The sequence below is a fragment of the Bubalus bubalis genome, chromosome 21 (assembly GCF_019923935.1).
Source record: "Bubalus bubalis isolate 160015118507 breed Murrah chromosome 21, NDDB_SH_1, whole genome shotgun sequence".
Classification (NCBI taxonomy): domain Eukaryota; kingdom Metazoa; phylum Chordata; class Mammalia; order Artiodactyla; family Bovidae; genus Bubalus; species Bubalus bubalis.
The window spans coordinates 55,564,970-55,588,241 of NC_059177.1; the positions used below are offsets into that span (position 1 = coordinate 55,564,970).

At 44.8% G+C, this 23,272-nt stretch overlaps 1 protein-coding gene across 11 annotated transcripts in view; it reads right to left on the reverse strand.

The window, feature by feature from the left end:
* Positions 1 to 23,272, reverse strand: part of VGLL4 (vestigial like family member 4) — a 161,462-nt gene that overhangs the window by 129,233 nt on the left and 8,957 nt on the right. For all 11 annotated transcript variants that reach the window (XM_045163867.1, XM_045163874.1, XM_045163864.1 and 8 more), the window contains exon 2: positions 18,109 to 18,185. In XM_045163867.1, the coding sequence (XP_045019802.1) occupies positions 18,109 to 18,172 (64 nt within the window). In that variant the 5' untranslated portion in view covers positions 18,173 to 18,185. The remainder of the gene's footprint in view (positions 1 to 18,108; positions 18,186 to 23,272) is intronic.

The following is a 23,272-nucleotide window of genomic DNA, read 5'->3' on the forward strand; positions in this document are numbered from 1 at the left end:
ATATTATTATACATCAACTATATTTCTCAAAAAAAAAAAAAGGAAACACAAAGTTTCAGTTACAAAATAAATGAGTCATACGTATGAAACTGTGGAGAAAAGAGTCAATAAAAATGTGGTATCTTTGAATGGTGACAGATGGTAACTAGACTTATTGTGGTCATCACTTTGTAAACATACAGAAATATCAAATCGCTATGTTGTGTGCCAGAAACTAACACAGGGTCATAGGTCAATTATACTTCAAAAGCAAATACTCATAGAAAAAGAGGTCAGATTGGTGATTACCAGAGGCAGGGGTGGGAGTTGGGGTAGGAGGAATTAGATGAAGCTGGTCAAAAGGTACAAACTTCTAATTGTAAGACAAATAAGTACTAGGGATATGATGTACAATATGATAAAGTGAACCCTGCTTTATGTTATATGTGTGTGTGTGTATGCACACGTGCTCAGTTGCGTCCGACTCTTTGCAACCTCATGGACTGCAGCCCGCCACGCTCCTCTGTCCATGGGATTTTCCAGGCAAGAATACTGGAGTGGGTTGCTGTGCCCTCCTCCAGGGGATCTTCTCCACCCAGGGATCAATCTCTTACAGGATTAGAGTGAAAACCTAAAGGGAATGTGATAACTTTCTTCAAATATCTCAAGGATGGAAACTGGAACAATTTCAAGGGATAAATGTTCTGAGAAGCTGGAAGTAGAAACTTACTCAAGGAATGCAAGTTACAGCGATGTAGATTTCCATTTAACAATAAAGCTGTCTAAACCCCCGGAAGTGTTTAACAACTGACAGCATAGTGAAGTAATTAACTCTTCCTTACATTCAAGCAGAGGATAGAGAACATCAGGAACACTGTTATGTACATCAATGGACATCAGGAACATTGCTAGGGCACCTCTGCCTTAGAGGGAGAACTGATCAAGAGGATAATCAAAATTCTATCTGTATTAAAAAAAAAAAAAAAAGTCCTGAGGTCCTAAATTAGCGTCTGTTTGCACAGAAGTCCTCAAAAGGAAGCAGGGGTTTAATGCAAGGTGTTGTTGCTCCGTCACTAAGTCGTGTCCAACTCTTTGCGACCCCATGGACTGCAGCATGCCAGGCTTCCCTGTCCTTCAGTATTTCCCTGGGTTTGCTCAAACTCATGTCCACTGAGTCGGTGGTGCTATCTAACGTGGTCCACTGTAGAAGGGAATGGCAAATCACTTCAGTATTCTTGCCCCATGAACAGAACTCCATGAACAGTATGAAAGGGCAAAAATGCAAGGTGAGTGCTCCAGAAAGCAGACGACCAGGAGACGGCATGCAGAAGTTTGCCGGGGAGTCTTCAGGATCACCTCTCTTGGGGAAGGGAGGACATGGGAACTGAGGGAGAAACTGGGTTGGGATGCAGCCACAGCGACTTTCAGAGAGAGGCCAAGAGGGCTGGCTGGACCAGCACACGCCTTACCCATCAGCCACCGCTGCACCCAGGGAAGGGGCGTGGCTTTGGAAGGGGGGCTCCCACTGGCTGAGAGCTGGCGGGGCTGGGGGCCCGACCAGTAGCACCGGGTCTGCTACAAAGCACTCAGATCAGATCAGATCAGTCGCTCAGTCGTGTCCGACTCTTTGCGACCCCATGAATCGCAGCACGCCAGGCCTCCCTGTCCATCTCCAGCTCCCGGAGTTCACTGAGACTCACGTGCATCGAGTCAGTGATGTCATCAGCCATCTCATCCTCTGTCGTCCCCTTCTCCTCCTGCCCCCAATCCCTCCCAGCATCAGAGTCTTTTCCAGTGAGTCAACTCTTCGCATGAGGTGGCCAAAGTACTGGAGTTTCAGCTTTAGCATCATTCCTTCCAAAGAAATCCCAGGGCTGATCTCCTTCAGAATGGACTGGTTGGATCTCCTTGCAGTCCAAGGGACTCTCAAGAGTCTTCTCCAACACCACAGTTCAAAAGCATCAATTCTTCGGCGCTCAGCCTTCTTCACAGTCCAACTCTCACATCCATACATGACCACAGGAAAAACCATAGCCTTGACTAGACAAACCTTTGTTGGCAAAATAATGTCTCTGCTTTTGAATATGCTATCTAGGCTGGTCATAACTTTCCTTCCAAGGAGTAAGCGTCTTTTAATTTCATGGCTGCAGTCACCATCTGTAGTGATTTTGGAGCCCAGAAAAATAAAGTCTGACTCTGTTTCCACTGTTTCCCCGTCTATTTCCCATGAATTGGTGGGACCAGATGTCATGATCTTCGTTTTCTGAATGTTGAGCTTAAAGCCAACTTTTTCACTCTCCATTTTCACTTTCATCAAGAGGCTTTTGAGTTCCTCTTCACTTTCTGCCATAAGGGTGGTATCATCTGCATATGTGAGGTTATTGATATTTCTCCCGGCAATCTTGATTCTAGCTTGTGCTTCCTCCAGCCCAGCATTTCTCATGATGTACTCTGCATATAAGTTAAATAAGCAGGGTGACAATATACAGCCTTGACGTCCTCCTTTTCCTATTTGGAACCAGTCTGTTGTTCCATGTCCAGTTCTAACTGTTGCTTCCTGACCTGCATACAGGTTTCTCAAGAGGCAGGTCAGGTGGTCTGGTATTCCCATCTCTTTCAGAATTTTCCACAGTTTATTGTGATCCACACAGTCAAAGGCTTTGGCATAGTCAATAAAGCAGAAATAGATGTTTTTCTGGAACTCTCTTGCTTTTTCCATGATCCAGCAGATGTTGGCAATTTGATCTCTGGTTCCTCTGCCTTTTCTAAAGCCAGCTTGAACATCAGGAAGTTCATGGTTCATGTATTGCTGAAGCTGGCTTGGAGAATTTTGAGCATTACTTTACTAGCGTGTGAGATGAGTGCAATTGTGCAGTAGTTTGAGCATTCTTTGGCATTGCCTTTCTTTGGGATTGGAGTGAAAACTGACCTTTTCCAGTCCTGGGGCCACTGCTGAGTTTTCCAAATTTGCTGGCATATTGAGTGCAGCACTTTCACAGCATCATCTTTCAGGATTTGGAATAGCTCAACTGGAATTCCATCACCTCCACTAGCTTTGTTCGTAGTGATGCTTTCTAAGGCCCACTTGACTTCACATTCCAGGATGTCTGGCTCTAGGTGAGTGATCACACCATCGTGATTATCTGGGTCGTGAAGATCTTTTTTGTACAGTTCTTCTGTGTATTCTTGCCATCTCTTCTTAATATCTTCTGCTTCTGTTAGGTCCATACCATTAGGTAACATTTTTCTGCATCAATTACTTCTGTGGAATAACAGGTGTCAAATGCCAAAACAAGACGTTGGCACTTCACAGCACCGTGCTGTAAAATATTTAGTGGCTCACCGGTCTCTCTTGAAAAAAAAAAAGAAGTGCCAAGTGTTAGTAGCCCCTCAGTGGCTCTTCTGTGACTCCATGGACTGTCACCCGCCAGGCTCCTCTGTCCACGGGATTCTCCAGGCAAGAATACTGGAGTGGGCTGCCATTCTCTTCTCTTATTCAAAAACAGCCATGATTAACCAGTAATATTCAAATTAAGGGTAAAATCAAAAATTTTAAAACCCCTCTCTCTTGTCCAGAAATAGGCCATTCCTTTACTCTTTGACTACCTTCTAACTGATAAGCTTTCACTGTGCTATTCTTTCATCCTGTTAATAGTAGGGCGTTAATTTATCAAATTATCCATACCATACATATGTAATTTCCATAACGTGAACCGAAATTCAAGTTCAATACCATGAAAAATATCCAATTCCAGAGAAGAACACAAAATTTGTCTCATCCTCTAGATATGTTCTATGCATATACTTCAAGAACAATTAATAATTATTTTTTAATTCTGTACTCTTGAAAAATAAGTGAATAACATCTAGTCTTGCACAATTACAACTGCTAGGTTTTCAGCAAGTCTCAAGACTACTTTACCCTTGTTAAAATGCTGCTGATGGAGCATATGCTCAGCTATGATGCAAATATTAACAAAGCTTTCCTTTTGCTCATGAAGCATATGTTGACACAAAAGCGTTGTGGACACAGGCAAGCAGGGTCTGCCCTCACACTGAATTATCAGGAAGGACACCTCTTCAGACTGATCCATTTTTAGAGGAAAAAAAGTTCAAAACTTAATACAGAAAGATTTTTTTAAATGATCTTTTCACACGAAGGTAAAGTAGTTTCTTGTGATGTATCTCTGAAACGCTTCTGAAAGTTCAAAAAAAATAACAAGGAAAAGTGAACCTACAGTACTAAGTCAAACTGCTTAATTCAGGAAGATTTAGAGAAACGAAATTAAGGTCAATCAATAGAATAAAATAAACAGGTGGTTTTCTGAGCCGCTAAGTTTGCACTGATTGCCATAGCAGCAAGTGAAAACAAAGTGTTTATTAACATCGATCCTGCTAGTTTTTAAGCAAATACTGTGTCTTGTACATTTCAATGTATTCTATTCAAATCTAGCATACCTTTCTATACAAACCTGGCCCTCGATAATATTTTTTGAAAGAATGAACTCTTGTAAAATCTCCGCACTGCGTTCACTGGAGGAAGAATTATATCAGAACCGGCTAGATCACATTTCTTTACTTGGGCTCTCTATCACAGAGCCCAGGAGCTTACAGACCTTCACAGTTTTTGACTCTTATTGTTCACTGATCTTAGCTTGACCTCTCTAAATGTTTCTCAAATACATAAACCTCAACAAGACTGTTTCTTTTATAAAGGATGACTAGTTTTCTAGTAACAAACATGTTCAGTATACAACTGAATCACTTTGCTGTTCCCTTGAAACTGAAACATTGGACAGAAATGACAAGGAGCTAACAGAAGCAGATGAGATTAAGAAGAGGCTGCAAAAATACACAGAAGAACTGTACAAAAAAGGTCTTAATGACCCAGATAACCATGATGGTGTGGTCACTCACCTAGAGCCAGATATTCTGGGAGTATCAAGTCAAGTGGGTCTTAGGAAGCATCACTTCGAGCAAAGCTAGTAGAGGTGATGCAGCTGCAGTTGAGCTATTTAAAATCCTAAAAGATGATGCTGTGAAAGTGCTGCACTCAGTATGTCAGCAAATTTGGAAAACTCACAATGGCCACAAGACTGGAAAAGGTCAGTTTTCATTCCAATCCCAAAAACGGCAATGTCAAGGAATATTCAAACTACCAAACAACTGCATTCATTTCACATGCTAGCAAGCTGATGCCCAAAATTCCTCAAGCTAGTCTTCAACAGTACGTGAACCAAGACCTTCTAGATGTTCAAGCTGGATTTAGAAAAGGCAGAGAAACCAGAGATCAAATTGCCAACATCCGCTGGATCATAGAAAAAGCAAGAGAATACCAGAAAAAGATCTACTTCTGCTGTGTTGAGACTATGCTAAAGCCTTTGACTGTGTGGACCACAACAAATTGTGGAAAATTCTTAAGGAGATGTGAATACCAGACGACCTTATCTGCCTCCTGAAAAACCTATATACAAGTCAAGAAGCAACAGTTAGAACTGGACATGGAACACGGACCGGTTCAAAACTGGGAAAGGAGTATGTCAAGGCTGTATATTGTCACCCTGCTTATTTGACTTAAATGCAGAGTACATAATGCGAAATGCCAGGCTGGATGAATCACAAGCTGGAATCAAGATTGCTGGGATAAATATCAACAACCTCAGATATACAGATGATACCACCCTAACGGCAGAGTGAAAAAGCTGGCTTAAAACTCAACATTCAAAAAACAACGATCATGGCATCTGGTCCCATCACTTCATGGCAAAGAGATGGGGAAACAATGGTAACAGTGGCAGATTTTATTTTGGGGGGCTCCAAAATCACTGTAGATGGTGACCACAACTATAATATTAAAAGACGCTTGCTCCTTGAAAGAAAAGCTATGACAAACCTAGACAGTGTATTAAAAAGCTGAGACATCACTTTGCAAACAAAGGTCCGTCTAGTCAAAGCCGTGGTTTTTCCAGTAGTCATGCACAGATGTGAGCAGTGGACCATAAACACAGCTGAGCGCAGAAGAACTGATGAACTGTGGTGCTGGAAAAGACTTGAGAGTCCTTGGACTGCAAGGAAATCAAACCAGTCCATCTTAAAGGAAATCAACCCTGAATATTCACTGAAAGGACTGATGCTGAAGCTCCAGTACTTTAGCCTCCTGATGCAAAGAGCTGACTCACTGGAAAAGATCCTGATTCTGGGAAAGACTTGGGGCAGGAGGAGAACATGGTGACAAAGCATGAGGTGGTGAGTTTAAGCAAACTCCAGGAGATACAGAAGGACAGGGAAGCCTGGCATGCTGCAGTCCTTGGGGATGCAGAGTCGGACACGACTTAGTGACTAAACAACATTAAGAAAAAAAAAAAAAGTTTGGGGTTTTATTGTTTGTTTGCTGGTTCCTTTTTGTTTTTATAAAGAGTAGATATCAGTTTTTCTGCTGTTATTGTTTTGGTTGTCCGTTTGAGTCACTTATTTCCTATTTTCCTAATAAATGCCTTCTCTTCTCAATATTGCTTTGGCCTCACCCCACCAGAACTTCAATCTGGCACATGTGTAGATCCTAGTATCTTTACCTAATTGTACAACGTTTTGTTGCCAGTCTTCCAGATCTCTAACTTTGTCTTTAATCATATCTATTTGATTACCTAGCTGATCTTTTTAATCTTTCAAATTCAATAATCATAGCTTTACTTTGCATAAACTTTGTTGTTCTAAATCATCTTTTTCATAGCAGACTATTTTTACTTAATGTGTGCATGCATGCTAAGTCACTTCAGTCGTGTCCGACCCTTTGTGACCCCAGACTGTCGCCCACCAGGCTCCTTTGTCCATGGGATTCTCCAGGCAAGAACACTGGAGTGGGTTGCCCTGCTCTGCTCCATCGGCTCTTCCCAACCCAGAGCGGAGTCTCAGCGATCGAACCTGCGTCTCTTACATCTCCTTGCCGTTGGCAGGCAGGTTCTGTACCAACAGTGCCACCTAAGAAGCCCTTATTTGATATATTTACACACCTCCTAAATTCCCGAGTGTGCTGACTCGTGCCTTTTCTTTCTCAATTTGTTTTACTCAAATGTTCAACGATCCCTTGATATTCATTCATACTTAAGATAAAAGACTGGGCCGATCCACAAGCGCACGTGAAGCAGGCTTCCTTTCTGGCATGAGGTCATTCACGGAGAGGCTCAACCTTAGGGCTCTAGGCAAGAGTATAGGATGCATCAAATTTTGGCTTTCTTCCAGGGTATGGGAGTGAGGACCAAGCAGCAGGCAGGTGGGGAGACAAAAACAAACCTGCCAAAAACAAGAAAGTCTTGCCTCTGGTGTGAAGCATTTTAGCAGACACTGCCTACAGAAGGCTCAGGCTTCCTTCCCCAGCACCCTGTGTGTTGTGGGCGCCCACCGTGATTTTAAGCTCTGCTCTGCTCCTCGCTCAGGTCCCTAAACCCACTAGGGGAACCCTCGAAAACAGGATGTTGACTTTCTCGAGAGCACAGGCTAAGTTCTTGGCTGGGGTGGGGAGGGGGGAGGGGTGTGGGGGGGTCACTGTTATAAATGGAATACTTTAATTTCCTGAATTTTGCTCCAGGGCTCTTCTCACTGGCAGTTGCTCGTCACTGTTAAGTTCTGCTTTTAATTCACCGTTGCACCTGTGTCTTATGATTTTTTATTTTTGTCTTTGCTTCCTTTTGTCAATCTACTCCCACCTGTTTTCAGTTTCCCAGGAATTCCTTATAACTTTTGGAGTAATGAAGGTAGACACCCATTCTCGTTTTCCAGCAGTGGTAGAGATTTTTCTTAATGTCTGTTTTGTCATCATCTTACAGAGTTTTGGTAAGAGAGGAGCCTGATACATGTGTTCAGGCTACCGTTTTACTCCAAAAATTTAGTTGATCCTCCTGAATTCCAAAATGAAACATTCCTATGTAATTTAATTTTATTTAGAGCACCCTAAAGCTAACACTTCGCTGGGAACTGAAAAAAAAAATCATCGTTCTCAACTCCTACTTATTGGTGGGAAAAAAAACAAAACAAAACAGATTTCTGCCTTGTCTAGTTCACTAATAAAAACTGATTATAGCCTAGTTAAACAAGTAAAGCTCCATAAAAGAAGGGACATTTAAGCAATATTTTTCACAGGGGAAAAAAACAAACGTATGTAAAAAATGTGATGAGAAAGGCAGTCCTAGAGAAAGAAATGCTAACTTCCCCAGATTTCAAATGCAAAGAAGATTTACTCATTTCATTTACAAGGAATCAAGAGCGTGATCCAATAAAAAAGCAGTTACAATAGATCGAAAAGCCACTGAGGAGGTAACAGTTTGATTTTTCAAACTGGATTCGATTTCTCTAAAAGTGTAAATCCCATATGTATTGCTTCTACAAATTATATCCACATAAAATGCCAAGTCAACAAGCATTTTGTAAGTATGCTACATAAATCTTTAAGAAAACAAAAGATGAAGAAAAGATGCAGCCATTTTTCTTTTAAGAATAAAAAGTCTGGAAGGGAAGAAAAATATACAAATATGGAAATTCATTTCCACATCGAGATCATGAAAGATTCCAGGAGCTGTTTTAATATTAAATATCTCCCTTTTGAGTTCGTAAAGAATTGCTACAGGAATTCACAACTACAAAGTGGGAGGGAAGAAAAGATGATGCAAGCTGCTTTAAAAAAAAAAATCTGGTTGTATTAATAGAACTACTGGGACTAGACCAGAAAGCACACACTAGCTTCATACTTACTGGTTCCCTCTTGGCAAGGGAACTCCTGATGGCCTCATACAGAATTGTAAATATCTACAAATTTCACATAAAATCCAGGCTTCACTTGTCTAGAACAATCAGGGCTCCACATTCACATGTAAAAGTAGTCAGCTGGAGCCAGTGATAAGGACTGGCTCTGTAGGGAGCGAAAACAGAAAAGCCATGGTCTGGTGTCAGCACTCCCACCAGGGCTGATTTCAAGCTCCCACTGTGATAGTGAGGATGGGAGGAAGCCCACCAGGTGCATCCCAGGAACCAGCTCTGGCACAGCGGTGGCAGGAACTGGGTGAGGGGCTGCCCGCTGAAAGGGAGGAAGAGCTCTGTTCTTCAGGGGTCCCGTGGCCCTCCCCTCCCACACTTGGCTGCTTCAGGTGTCCACGCTCTTCTGTCCCTTCACCCCCAAGAACTCTTGACTAAGGCAAAGCTGGTGGTGGTCCTGGGTGCACTGTACCCAGACCACACACACACACACAGAGCACTGTTTAGGTCTGCATGTCCCACCTTACAGGAAGGACACTGATGAATCGGGGGGTGTGGAGAAGACAGCCACCTCACGTGATGGTTAAAAGACTCCCGACAAAGAAGGGGAGCTAGTGCTGCGGATGTTTGGACAAGATGCTGATTGGGGCAAGGCTTCGCAAGGCACAGGAAGGGGAAGAGAGGACGGCAACGGAGGAACGAGGTATCAAATGAAAAAAGGTCAGTGTTTATTTCAGCCAAGGATTTTTGACTCTGATATTTTCAATTTAATTGCAAATGACATTAAAATAGCTCAAAAACGTTTTTATGTGTATTGAGAAAAAGCAAGGATTTCTAAAGGTTGAAAAATATTCATTTAAAGTTAACATAATAAAGTATTCTCAAGTGTCTAAAGAGCTATTAAGTGGAAGAATCTATTTCCAACAACCATTATGCTAGTTAACAGGCCATTATTTCCACCAGTGAGATCCACTGCTAACATTTCATATGCTAATTTGGTCAGATATAAAACCACAAAAATAGCAGAGACATTTGTAATCTGTTTTTGGAGGGCAGCCCTTCTGATTAAATGCCAGATGCCCACCCTAGGAAGCACTTTGATGAAAGCTTCTGACCACATCTAGAGCGTGTCTTCAATAAGCTCCTAATATATCCTGCCTATTGTTTCATGCAGCTTTTTAAAGTGTAATAAAATGGGCTACTGAGGAATGACCTTTTCACTGTCACTATTCATGAAAGGTAAATAACTGAACGCACAAAACATTAGTAACTCCAACCTTTAGTGAAGTCAAGTCAGACAGAGAAAGATAATTGTCGTATGATATCCCTTACGTAGGGTTTCCCTTGTGGCTCAGATGGTAAAGAATCTGCCTGCAGTGCAGGAGACCCAAATTCGATCCTTGGGTCAGAAACATCCCTTGGAGAAGGGAATGGCTACCCAATCCCTTATATGGGGACTCTAAAAAGAAATGATAGATATGAACTTATTTACAAAACAAAACAGACTCACAAACTTAGAGAAGGCGCTTATGGTTACCGGCAGTGGGGGACAGTTAGGGAGTTTAGAATCGACAGGTTCACACTGCTGTGTTTAAACAGATAACCAACAAGGGCCTACTGTACAACACAGAGAATGGTGCTCAATATTGTGTGGCAGCCCCCGGAAGGGAGGGGAGCTTGGGGGAGAATGGATACATGCACATGTACGCCGAGCAGCTCTGCTCTGCACCAGGAAGTATCACAACATTGTTAATCGGCTGTACGCCAATATACAATTGAAAGCTTCCTAACAAACAAAAGGCAGTGAATTCAGTCTCCTTATTTTGAGAATCAAAAGGCGTGGGAACATGAAGCCAGAGAAGAAGACAGCTCTCCAGGACCAGTGGTTTCATCCCCTGGAGGACTATGCACCACCCAGCAACAGCTGACACCCAGTTATTAAGTGCTGGGGGCAGGGGGCTACAGTCCATGGGGTCGAAAGAGTCGGACACACCTTACAATTAAACAAAACAACAACATTCTGATGATCACAGCAGCATGTGATTGCACATGAAGGTACTGAGGTAGGGGGGAGAAGCACGTCAAGCTTTTTTTTTTTTTACTTTAATCTTGATTTAGGCATCCAAAGTCCTAAAGCTTCATTTTCCCCTCTGACACCTCCTACTCAGCTTACTGCAAAAGTTTTGCAAAGTCTACAGTATTATCGAGAGGGACATGATATTCCGTTGACTCGGTACGTTTTTGGCAGTAATGGTGATAATTAGAGCAAAATCATTTTTGCTCGTGTTCAATAACTTAATTCCTTAGAGATGAGCCTTTACTCCCATGGTTACTTTATTATCTACAGATGTTTATTAGAGGCTGATCATAAGCACCAAATGGTCCACGCTTGGAATATGAAGCAGAATGGAGAAGAACCTTCGCCTCGAACAAGTCTGGAAACTGACGCAGACCCACAAAACCTTAGGTTCTCAAGTCCAACCTATTCCCTTACTCAGCGTCTCTGGACAGCGGTCACCTCGTCTCTGCCTGGCACTTTGGCAGTGAGGCATCCTGTTTCTTTGCAAGCAGCCCATGTCAGCAAGAGCTGAGATTCGCTCCTTGAGCAGACCGAGGTACTCACAGGGAAAGAAAGCGCAGCGTACAGAGAAGTTCTGGGGCCGTCACCCATCCTCCACGTGTGGCTGATCACAGCTACTAACACTCGGGAAATGCTGGTTCACTGGCTGGGAAGCCTTTTCCAAATGAAAACCTTCTTGCTGACTTACTGGTGGAGGGAGCATACACAGTTTCATTTTTAATCCACAGCTGTGTCTTCAATGCCTTCCACCTGAGGACACCCGAGTAGAGGAACGAGAGGTCAGACTTCAGAGTCAGGCTCCCGAATTCAAACCTCAGCAGCGCCAGGACCAGCTAAGCATCCTTAGGCAAGCTATTTAGGCACTGTACACCTCTGTTTCCTTGTCTATAAACTGGGACTGAGCACAGTACCTCCTGAATAGGGCTCTTGTGAGAATGATAATGCAGTGACCCTGTAACTGGGGTCCACGGGCAAATGCTGGGGGGTCCGGGAGGAGTTTTCACTTGCGCTGGTATTTCACTGAGAACACTTAAAAAAAAAAATCTGACATAAGCATATCCTGAATGAGACACCCACCGTTTATATAACCATAATGCTGGCACACGATTTTGGTGAGTGTGTTTGTGTTTTCCCCCCGGGTCTCATAAGAAAAGGACAGAAACAAACCTAGTATGAAACGGAGGTCTCTGCGCTAAAAGCACACCGGTTTATGCCACCATAACGCATGCAGGGAAATACTTTACGAGAGTTTGCAGAGATAAAGTGGTGGGGGAGCTGTGGCAAAGGACACACGGCTGGACGGGCAGGGTGACGTCAAAGGGACCGACCGCGGCGCAGCAGTGCCGGGCGCCACACGCTAGCAGAGCTGGATTTATCGTCATCTGCTGGATCGTGGCGAATTTTTATGGGCTACGTTTAAATTGTAGGTTCAAGTTCTGGCTATGAAGTTGTAAAAGAACTATGCGCGTAAAGATTTTATGCCCAGTTTTATGCTTATGTATATTTAAGTCAGGTTGTAATAAAGATAACCAAACTGTGGTTATGCAAGAGAATGTTCTTGTTCATAGGAAATACATACGTAAGTACTTGTGTAAAAAGTAAAGAGGCATAATATCTGCCATTTGCTGTCAAATTAACCCACATATATGTGTGTGTGTACACATATACAAACACTACATACATACGTACATATAGAGAGACAGAAGGAAATAGGAAGAGAACTATAAACAACGGGGGGGCTTCCCAGGTGGCGCTTCAGGTAAAGAACCCGCCTGCCAATGAAGGAGACTCTCGAGACCCAGGTTCCGTCCCGAGGTTGAGAAGATCCCCTGAAGGAGGAAGTGGCAATCCACGCCAGTATTCTTGCCTGGGAAATCTCAAAGCAGAGGAACCTGGCTGGTTACAGTCCAGGGGGCTGAGAAGAGTCAAACGCAACTGAGCACACATCCATGAACAACTGGAGAACCTGGTTAAAGCGGTCACTTTAATAGCCCAAGAATTACTTCATCTCACACCTAGAAGCATCCAGCCCCTCCTGGTTAAAGAGGCAGATCCAGAAGTCCCCGAGGAGTATTACTGGACCAGTGACTCAGTAACTCACACCTGGGGGGAGGGACCCATGCTGGGGAGGCAACTGTAGAATGCTTACCAAGACTCCTTCCCTCCTCTCTGGAAATCATGGCCACAGAAAGCCTAGGTCTTGGATACATGGTGTCTCTACAGGTGCTAGAACACAAAGGATGCACAGCACAAATGCAGTGACCAAAGCCATCACCTTAGGCTGCAAAGGATCTGATCGGCATGCTCCCCATCAGGGTCTACTGGGCAGTCTCAATGGAGCATGCTTTGGGGGAACAAGAGGGACCTAAACAGACTTAACTGAAGGAGAGTGACCGCTTTCTTGAGCACTGACTTTAAAAATCAGAAGAGGACAGCCTTAGGCTACGGCAGAACGGCTTCTAAAGGGGCAGTCCTGTTCGCTCTGAGTGGGTGTGCCAAGGCCTCCAGGGCTCTTGACCGAGAACAATGTGATGACGTCACCCTGTCCAGCCGCACAAGGATTCCAGCTCGTCTGCACACCCCTCATGCCCCAGCGGTTAGTCAAGCTCCCCAGGACATAAACGGAGGAGCCAGAAACAAGTTTATCCAAGGAAGGAGATAAAAAACCAATTCTTGTTTTTTCACCTACAGGTCCCACCCAGTTCATTTGCAGATCCTCAAGTCAACATAATGAGTCACGACCCAATTTTTACTCAGACAAAGTAAAATGCAAAGAAATACAGACAACTCAAGCTATAACTGTGCAAGAGTGAGGGTAAGAACTGTTTCATGAAGTTGTTCTATCAGTTATGTCAGTATGAGTCCGAGGGTCACAAAGTGAAAGCTTTTCTTCTTCTGGGCCCTGGCCAAAATGTTGGAAAGCCACAGTGTCAGGTGTGGAGAGCAAAGACAAGAAGACGGGAGGAATGGAGAGAGAGAGAAAGGACGCGGGGCGGCCCCAGCTGCTCTGGGCACAGGAAGGCACCGCCTATGGCACCAGGATCTACACACACGGTGACCTGACTGGCAGGCAGTGCTGGCCGCCCGGGAGGACAGAAGTCCATCGGAGAAGACAGAGTGCGAGCGCGACTCCTCTTTACTGTTAAATCGATAGGTTTATGATTTAACCTTTGACTAACCGCTGGGGCATGAAGGGTGTGCAGACGAGCTGGAATCCATGTGCTCACTCTGGTCGTGTCCGACTCTCGCCCTCCAGGCGCCTCTGTCCATGGGATTCTCCAGGCAAGAACACTGGAGTGGGTAGCCATTTCCTCCTCCAAGGGATCTTCCCCACCCAGGATCAAACCAGAGTCTCATGTCTCCTGCGTTGCAGGCAGATTCTTTATGGCTGCGCCACCAGGGAAGCCCCAAACAGAACCCTGTTTGTTGTTTAGTCACTCAGTCGTGTCTGACTCTTTGTGACCCCATGGATACCGCCTGCCAGGCTCCTTGGTCCATGGGATTCCCCGGGCAAGAATACTGGAGTGGGTTGCCATTTCCTCCTCCAAACAGAATCTATATAATGCAAATGTCCACACATCTGGGGCATCAGTCCCCATGATAACAAAAAGGCAGTGCTCCCAGGAATGCTTTCCCTGGAAGGATAGCGGTAATTTATGCTTCATCAATTAGTCAGTGTTCAGTGACCTTCACCACACAAGGAGTCACTGAATTTCTAGGAGCAGATGCAACAGCAACACTGTGAAAGCCACCTTTTTTCCCTACCGCTCTCCGTGAGTCACTCACGCTAACCTCATTTGGCTTGTTCAGATCATATGAGTATTCGTTAGATGAAACAAAGGTACTGTCCCCGCCACCAGAATCCTCAAAAAGAAAGCTACACGCTCCTTAAAATTATTCCAGCCTGAGGAAGTCAACAGATAAAAGAACTCATAATCAAGACACATAAAAACAAAATTACCAAAAAGAAAACATTCTGTACATATCATGGTGAAGTGCCGTGTCCCGGTACAGACACACCCAGGTGCTGTTACTAATATAAACATCGGTGCCTATGCGTCCTGTCCTCGAATTCTCTCCTCAAAAGTTTGACTCCTAAAAAATGGGCTTGGTAAAAGGTTGAGGTCCCAGGTGGTGCTACCGGTAAAGAACCCTCCTGCCAATGCAGGAGGCCCAAGAGATGTGAATTTGATGCCTGCGTCAAGAAGATCCTCTGGAGGAGGAAATGGCAACCCACTCCAGTCTTCTTGCCTGGGAAATCACTGCAGTCCATGGGGTCGCAAAGAGTTGGACACGCCGAGCACACGCTATTGTGTGTGCTCCCAGCACCAGTATTGATAATCCCTGCAAAGAGAGATTCTTCAAGCACATGGAAAATTGGCCATCGTGTTGCATTTTCATTAAGTACCTTCCAGGATTACTCAGGGTGCTGATTCAATCAATGTCTCATGAGCAGTGAAATGATTATTTTAAGTAAGCGTATTCCTTCTAGGCCATCCAGATAAGTAGCTATTGTGTTTCCACAAAACCACCATTTCACTATTGACTTTATCTCTGCAGTGTACGGTTAAGGTATTTCTTTGATTCTTCACTGGTAGACATAACGAAGCCTTAAGGCTATCAGGCATTAAGTACTCAGCTCCTAACAGATACTGTTCTCCTCCAAATGCTAAAACAATAGCATCTTCAAAAATGCCCAAGTCTCTGGCTCCCCAGCAGCAAAAGGAAAGAGAACCACTGAGGTCACCCACATGAGCTAGAAACCTGATCTCTAGTAGTAGAACATTTTTCTGCTTGTAATAAGACACCCACATCAGATTACATACACAAGACTTTTTTTAAAATTGAGGAGAATGTGAAGTATAAGAGCAACTTACAACAGAAGCTAAAACAGAATTAATCTAGGGCAGAGAGCGCTGAATCAGGCTGAAAAAGCTCAAATGGGTCTGAAGAAATCCACAGAAAGGCTGTGAACTTAATGCCTGACGTTTCATGCCCTTACACTGCTAGGTAAAAAAAAAATACAGTGAATTTCTGGTTCTTGGGCTCTGCTCTCTTGTGGGTGAAGTGCGGAGCACCATAGCAAAACAGTTTCTCAAAAATGCTGCCCGTGTTAATAATAACAATTACAGACATCTTTGAACTTTTTCCCCCCCATCTTTAAATGTCAAAAGTGGTCCAGAGATGCTGAAACCATTACAGAGGGGACCCCAGAACCACGCCGGCCCACTTTTAAACCAACTGGAGCCCAGAACAAAGTCTACCCTGTGATCCTTCTGACCTACACAGGCATCCATCCGTCCTCTTAAAGCACTAATACTGGGTTCATCGCAGGAGGAAGGTAGAACTCCTCTCTCCCTTGGCAGCGTCCTTCGGTTTCTGTGAAAACAGCTCCCCCACGCTGCAGGCACCGCAGCCGCCTGGCGTCTATGTCACAAGCACGCCCAGCCTCCCCTGCTGAACAGTTCACAGCCGCCAGACTCAATGCAGAAATCGGTTCATAAGCTCCATAAGAAGGGAATGGCTACCCACTCTAGTGTTCTTGCCTGGAGAATCCCACGGACAGAGGAGCCTGGTGGGCTACAGTCCAGGGGGTCGCAGAGAGTTGGACACGACTAGCGAGCAACGCAAGCTCCATGAAGGCAGGACTGCCCTTGCCCACCCAGAAATGCCCCTTATCCACATGTACTGCTCACACAACTGGTCGCTATTCAGGCCTCCAGGCTGAGCAGACGGATCCTAAAGCTGGGCTCTGGGAGGGGACCCAAGAACGTAGTAGAGAAGGAGAAGGAACTCACCCTCTCTACACTCAGGACACAAAAGCCACTCCAAGGGCATCACTTATTTTTCATATGCACAAACACGATGCTGTTTTACTGATCCGAACTCAACATCACAAAACAGAGAAACTCAAAATATTGTCTTATATTTTTTTAAAAAAAGCTTCTAAATTGGCTATAGTAATGTTTAAAGAAATCTGTAACCAGCTCTTCAAGTCAGTAACACATGCTGCAATCTTAGCAGCATAAAGGGGTTTTTGTTGCTGTTGTTTTGATAAAAAGTCTACAACCTGAGCTGCCACTGCGGAGCTCAATGTCCTTGAGTATGATGCTTAACATCCCTGAGCTTCAGTTACTTAGGAAGGGATAGTTACAGATGTACATTATGTAAAAGGCTGGGGGAAAAAAACAAACTTCAACGGCTATTTCAGGCAATCACTCATCTAAAGATGGTCGTGCGTGAGCGGCAGCGGAGGGGGCGACGCTGCAGACGCTGTAACAACATAAAGGAGTAGATCAGGTCCCACCAGAGGGCCCCATGCAGCGCGCGCAGGACAGGGCACGGCAGCGGCCCCAGCAATTGAGGCTACGGCAAGCTCTACACACACAGTGGCCCAGGTCATCTTCACAAAGACTTCGGAAGCAGCTCTTGCCATTTCCTGTGACTAGCGAGAGAGCTGAGGCTTAGACAAGCAAAAGTCCTACCAGCGAGTGTAAAAGCAGATCTCACGTCTCAAGGAACGTGCGCTCCGGCTGCCAAACTTGTCAAGAACTAACCCAGAGAGTTGCTCCTCCTTCCAGAACTTACCATGTATGAAAGTTCCACCTCAAAAAATCTTTTGTTAGTAGCATTTCAGGGCTTAGTAAAAAGAACCCTCGACCTAGCTTCCACAGAAAATGGTCATTTCTGCAAATACCAACAGTGAACAATAGCATTTAAAAACAAAGGTGCCTGAGGAGGAGCAGGAAAATAGCTTTAACACAGTGGCAAGCAACCCTCCAACATCGGTGTTCTCCCCTCTTCTACACCTCTCCCACCGCACCCCAGTATGTGGGCATACCCCACCCCAGTATGTGCCCTCTCTCAGCTGTACAGGTGGGATTTGCACGACTATTTCCCATTATACACACACTTCCAATGACAGATGATTCTGGATGAGTCTTCACGTCTCTAGTTCTCTGCTGGTCAGTCAGTCTATTGACAAACACCTATTTATCGAAAGTTCTAGAGACACACGGAAGGAGCATCTCTACTCCACGTCCCGCTTAAGAGCATCTTTCAGAGGAAAGGACTTCCTGAGGTTAACAGCTGAAGCCCTAGAATCCAAAGATATCATTTACAAGACTGACATGTTCTGGCTCTTGAAAACAAAAATAAGGACGCCAAGCTGTTATCTCTGAAGAAAACAAGCCAGGTTCACAGCGTGCAGCCCCGAAACCATGTGGAGAAACACCTGATGTTACGACGTTGCAGGAAGCAAGGGGGGAGAGGTGCAAAGCACTTAGAATGGATTCCTGACTTACGTTTTTCGTCATCAGCGTGTACCAGCGATGCGGCCCTTGACAAGACATCCAATGGGGTCTCCATTCCTGGTTGGAGCCTAGAAGGGAAAAGAAGAATTTAAAAGGAATTCAAAAGATTCTTCTAGAATTCTGGCAGTTACTCATGAGATGGTGACTCCTCCATTAGATGCAGATCCCAAGGCTGAAGATGAAACTTTTTCTGGCCCGGGACGAAAGCCAACAGACGCGGTTCGGGAACAGACCGAGAAAGGGGCTAAACTCCATTCTGCCCACTGAGCCGAACCGTGCCAATTCCAGGAGGCTGCTCAAGTCAGGACTAAAAGAAGGCAGGTTGTGAATATTCGTGCCATGTTATCTGTGCTTATAAATGTTTACATGTACATATAACAGCAGGCCTGTCCAGACGTACCCAGTAAAATCACTTCTTAGAACAAAGGCTACTCTATGAGCACAGCATGACGCCAGCAACGCTTCTGTTGCGGTGGTGGTGGCTGTTGGTTTGTTAGTTTTAACAAAAATTACAACGACTGAATCGCTCTGTTCTTTTGCCTCCTGAGCTAAGAGACGCTACAAAGCTGTGGAGCTTAAAATATGCAATGGAGTCATGAAAATTGTGTGAATTCCACTGCTGAGTTAAAGGGCATTTTAAGTCCAAAAGGGATCTTTATTCTAAAATGTCATTATTTTGTAGCGATCACTGCCACCTATCACGCTTTTTAATAAAACTTGGATTTTTATTTTTAATTCTGTTTTCTTAAATTACAGCACAGCTATAAAAGCAAACACTGAAGAAGAGCTGAAGGTGGTGGAAAACCTAGAAAAATTCCTGTTTGAGATTTAAAACTATATACACACACACGCATGCACTCACAGTTATTAGGAAAATAGATCCTGTCAGTTCAACTGAGAAAAAATACCTTAAGTGCACCCTTTAGATACACTCAGCATTTATTCAGCATTCTTCAGCCTTTACTGAGTACCTACTGTGTATGTGGTCATGTACTGATGTGAGAGTTGAACCATAAAGAAGGCTGAGTGCCAAAGAATTGATGCTTTTGAACTGTGGTGTTGAAGAACACTCTTGAGAGTCCCTTGGACAGCAAGGAGATCCAACCAGTCAATCCTAAAGGAAATCAACCCTGGATATTCACTGAAAGGACTGAAGCTGCAGCTCCAATACTTTGGCCACCTGATGCGAAGAACCAACTCATTTGAAAAGACCCCGATGCTGGGAAAGACTGAAGGCAAAAGAAGCGGGCAGCAGAGGATTAGATGGTTAGATAGCATCAGTGACTCAACGGATATGAATTTGAGCAAACTCTGGGAGATGGCAAAGGACAGGGACGCCTGACGTGCTGCAGTCCATGGGGTCAAAAAGAGCCGGACACGGCTTAAAGACTGAACAAAACTGTATGGGCTAGTACTAGACAGAGCAGAGCAGCTTTGTTTTACAGTATTCATACGTCAGGCCTCAAAAAAAAACATACACTCTTGATCCTGCAATGTGATTTCATTCAATAAACTTTATTGACTACGTACCAAGGCAGGAAAAATAAACAGAGCCCAGCAGTTGGCTTCAAAGAGCTTTCAATTTATACAGTAGACATGCCAACAAGAAAGCTAGTTTAAGGCAGAGTTTTTCCCCCAAGTGTTTCACTGGATGTTCATATTTTGTGAGGAAAAATTTTTTTCTATGATAAATAAGTTTGGGAAACACCAGAATAAACCACATCAAGCGATTTCTTTTCCTTCTTGGGCTTTTGATGGGTTGCTGTGCCTTCTGCACGGGCGAAGGTGGTAGGGAGGGCAGTCCTATATACTTGAAATCTCTCAAATTTCATTGGCCCTTCTTTTAACCTTAAACATCTCTTAGGGGATACTTAGAGAAGTCAAGGATTAGGAAGAAATGCGCTAAGTGCGAAAACAGTGCTATTGAAAAAAAAAAATCCTGTAGAAATTCCAACAAATTTTGAAAGGCTTTGTGGAGAAAACAGAAGGTGAGGTGAGCCTCTGAAGGATGAAGGGACAAATACAGAAGGGAAGGACAGAAGTGGAACACACTCAAGAACCAGCGGCCAAATCAGCAAGATGAGTGGTGTGGGGCCAGGAAGTGAGTGACAAGGATGGAAATCTGGACTGACGCCACGTCACTGGGGAACAGAGGGCTTTCACGGGATTTGGGCTGGATTTTGTGTCAATGAAGGACCCACTGAAATCTCTGAGCCAAGCAATGAGTTGGCCATCGATGTGCTATTCCAGGAAAGTTATCCTGATAGCAGCTTACAGACACAATCTGCAGAACAGGAAGCTGAAGGCAGGGGATGATCTGATGTGATGGGCAGAGCGCAATGAATGGGGCTTCCCTGGTGGCTCAGATGGTAAAGATTCTGCCTACGTTTCAGGAGACTCGGGTTCGATTCCTGGGTCGGGAAGATCCCCCGGAGGAGAAAATGGCAACCTACTCCAGTCTCAACATGAAAGAGGAGAGTCCAAGAAGGCTCTGAGAGGCAGGGAGGACACGTAAATAGTAAATTTCTTCTTTTTCAGAGACAAGGAGGGAGCAAGTAAACTCAGAGGCACTCGAGAGTAAAATGAATGACACGCACAGTCCTCATCTTTCTTATACAATAGAAAAGATCACCTCCAGAGTTAAGAATCGGGAACTTGCTCAAAGGTGGAGAAAATGAAACTCTGGGACACATTGACAGGAAAAGGCTTGCTGAATGCACGAAAACTCAGTTACTCTGTTCACCCAAGCCAGCTCCCTATTCAGGAAAGGTGTGAGTTGCAAGTCTTTTATTTTGATTAAGTAAATGCTGATAAGCAGTCTACTCTGTAGGTCGGTATTTAGGCTCACAATTCCTAAATTAATTGCTTCAGTAAGCTGAAGCACAACTCTTTCAAAATTCTAAACACCCAAAGATACATGTTAACATATGCCTCTTACACAAAGTATTTGCCCAGAGGCAAAATATCGAAGCATAGAGATACCAAAGGACACACAGAAGTAGGTCCAGAATTCAAGCATGCGGAAGAGCACATATTTATGCTTATTCTTCCCAAGTGATTTAGGTTCAAAGTAGGTAGATAAGAAATTAGGTGCTTTAAAGGTCCCCTACGAAGCACCTGCCATCTGCTGCAATCTTATTAATGCCACCCACCAACTTTTATTACACAACTATTGAGTTCAGCAGACAGGTCACAGAGGAACAGAAGAGATCACGCCTGCTTTTAAGACATTACAACCTCGTTCGTGAAGTACATGGAACAGGGTAACAAAAGGCAAAATTTAACAGTAAAATGTGTCGTGTGGGATAAAAGAGAGATCATTGTCAGCTCAAGCGTTTACCCCGTGAACGTGTGTGTGTGTGTGTGTGTGCCTTAAAAAAGCCACTTCAAAGGTTTCCCTCCCATCCCTCTCCCTTGGGCAGTCTCTCCTCGCAGACCTCTCCCAGCCACCTGGATCACACGGTCTGAATACTTCCTGAGTGTGAGTACCCTGATCCTTACGTGTACAGTCCTGTTGGACCCACAGCCTGAGGGAAGGCACAGCGGAGGAATGAGAATCAGGGAGGGAGACGAATCAGCCCGGTCAGGACTGGGAGTCTCGTAGGGGAGCAGCAGCAAAGTCTGGGAAGCAAGATGTGGGTGGAGGCCCAGGAGGGAGCCCACGGCTGGCCAGACCGGTTTCCAGTCACTGGAGCAGGCAACCAGCGGGCAGTGGTGAGCCCCTGAGCGGGCTGGGGGAGTAGGGTCAGGGATGCTATGGTTTAGCAGGTGACGGGAGGATGGTGTGACCGGAAGGGGTGCAGTCAGGAGTCACTGGCGGGCCAGAGGGCAGGCTTCTGTGGGAACCAGGCGTGAGATAAGGACGACAGGGGACACAGCAGGGAGATGAGGACCAAGGACCAGGCATTATGCAGGCACAGAAGACCTCAGCAAGGAAAGGCGGAAGATAACAGTCAAACAAAACAGACGTCTGAAATTTACATTTCAGACAATATCCACAGCCCAGGACACCCAGTGAAACATGTGAGTAACGTGGCGGGGGTGGGGGGCGGGGGGGAGGACTATGGCTACAGTATTTGAGAGAGGGTCACACCCCACTGGAAATGAGCATGATGGCACCGTGGGGATTGGAGAGCGGACTCTCTGGGGCCGGGGGGTCACTAACCCTGTGAGTCGGCCTGGGCTCAGCCACTTCCTGTGTGACCTGAGAAGTCGCTCTACATCTGTGTCCTCACCCGTAAAACGGGTACGCTGATATTTCCTGCCTCACAGAGTGTTAGGAGAAGTGAAAGAGCTTTTCATGTATTAAAATAACTATTTGTCAAAACATACGTGAACAGGGGACTTCCTTGATGTTCCAAGGGTTAAGAATCCGCAGCGTGATGCAGGCGACACCGGTTTGATCCCTGGTCGGACAGCTAACCCACACGCCTTCATTCCTGAACCCAAGTGCCACAACTAGAGAGTCCATGTGCGTCAACGAGAGATCCCTCATGACGCAACTGAGACCCAATGAAGTCAAATTAACAGTTTTTAAAAGACTGCATATGCATTGAAAATATATATATGAACACAATAAACTGCAAATAATGCTAAACGCACCAGAAAAAGGGCACTGGCCACTACTTGAGACAGAGAAGATTTCTCTGGGATGAGAGACCCACAGGATGAGAGCCATTAGGCTTGTGACGGGGAGGCAGGGGACAGGCCAAGCTGACCCTGTGGACGCAGGGGGCTGCTGGGATCATGGCCAAGGAGATGGGGGCAATGCGGGATGGTGGCATGGGCCAGGTCACTCGTCCTCTGCGGGGTGTGACGGAGCTGAGATCTTATTCCTAGGGAAAAGTCCTTGAATGGTCTGAAGTTTTAAACAGTGGAGAGACGAGTCTGGTTTATTTTATATCCTTTATGAACCCATAAATCACCTACAAACTTTTGCAAAAGATTACGCGGCATCCGGAAAATTAATATAAGTACCCACCAGTGAAGTGTTCCCATTTCCGTGATGGGTTTTACAGTATCACGATCACCAAAAACATAATCACTTGAAACGCTGACACCCAGAAGACAGTAATAACCCCGTTAAAGGGAGAGGAATGTCGTTCTATATAAAGACATGAAGTCCATCTACAAGGGATCTGCTGCCCTGCAACCC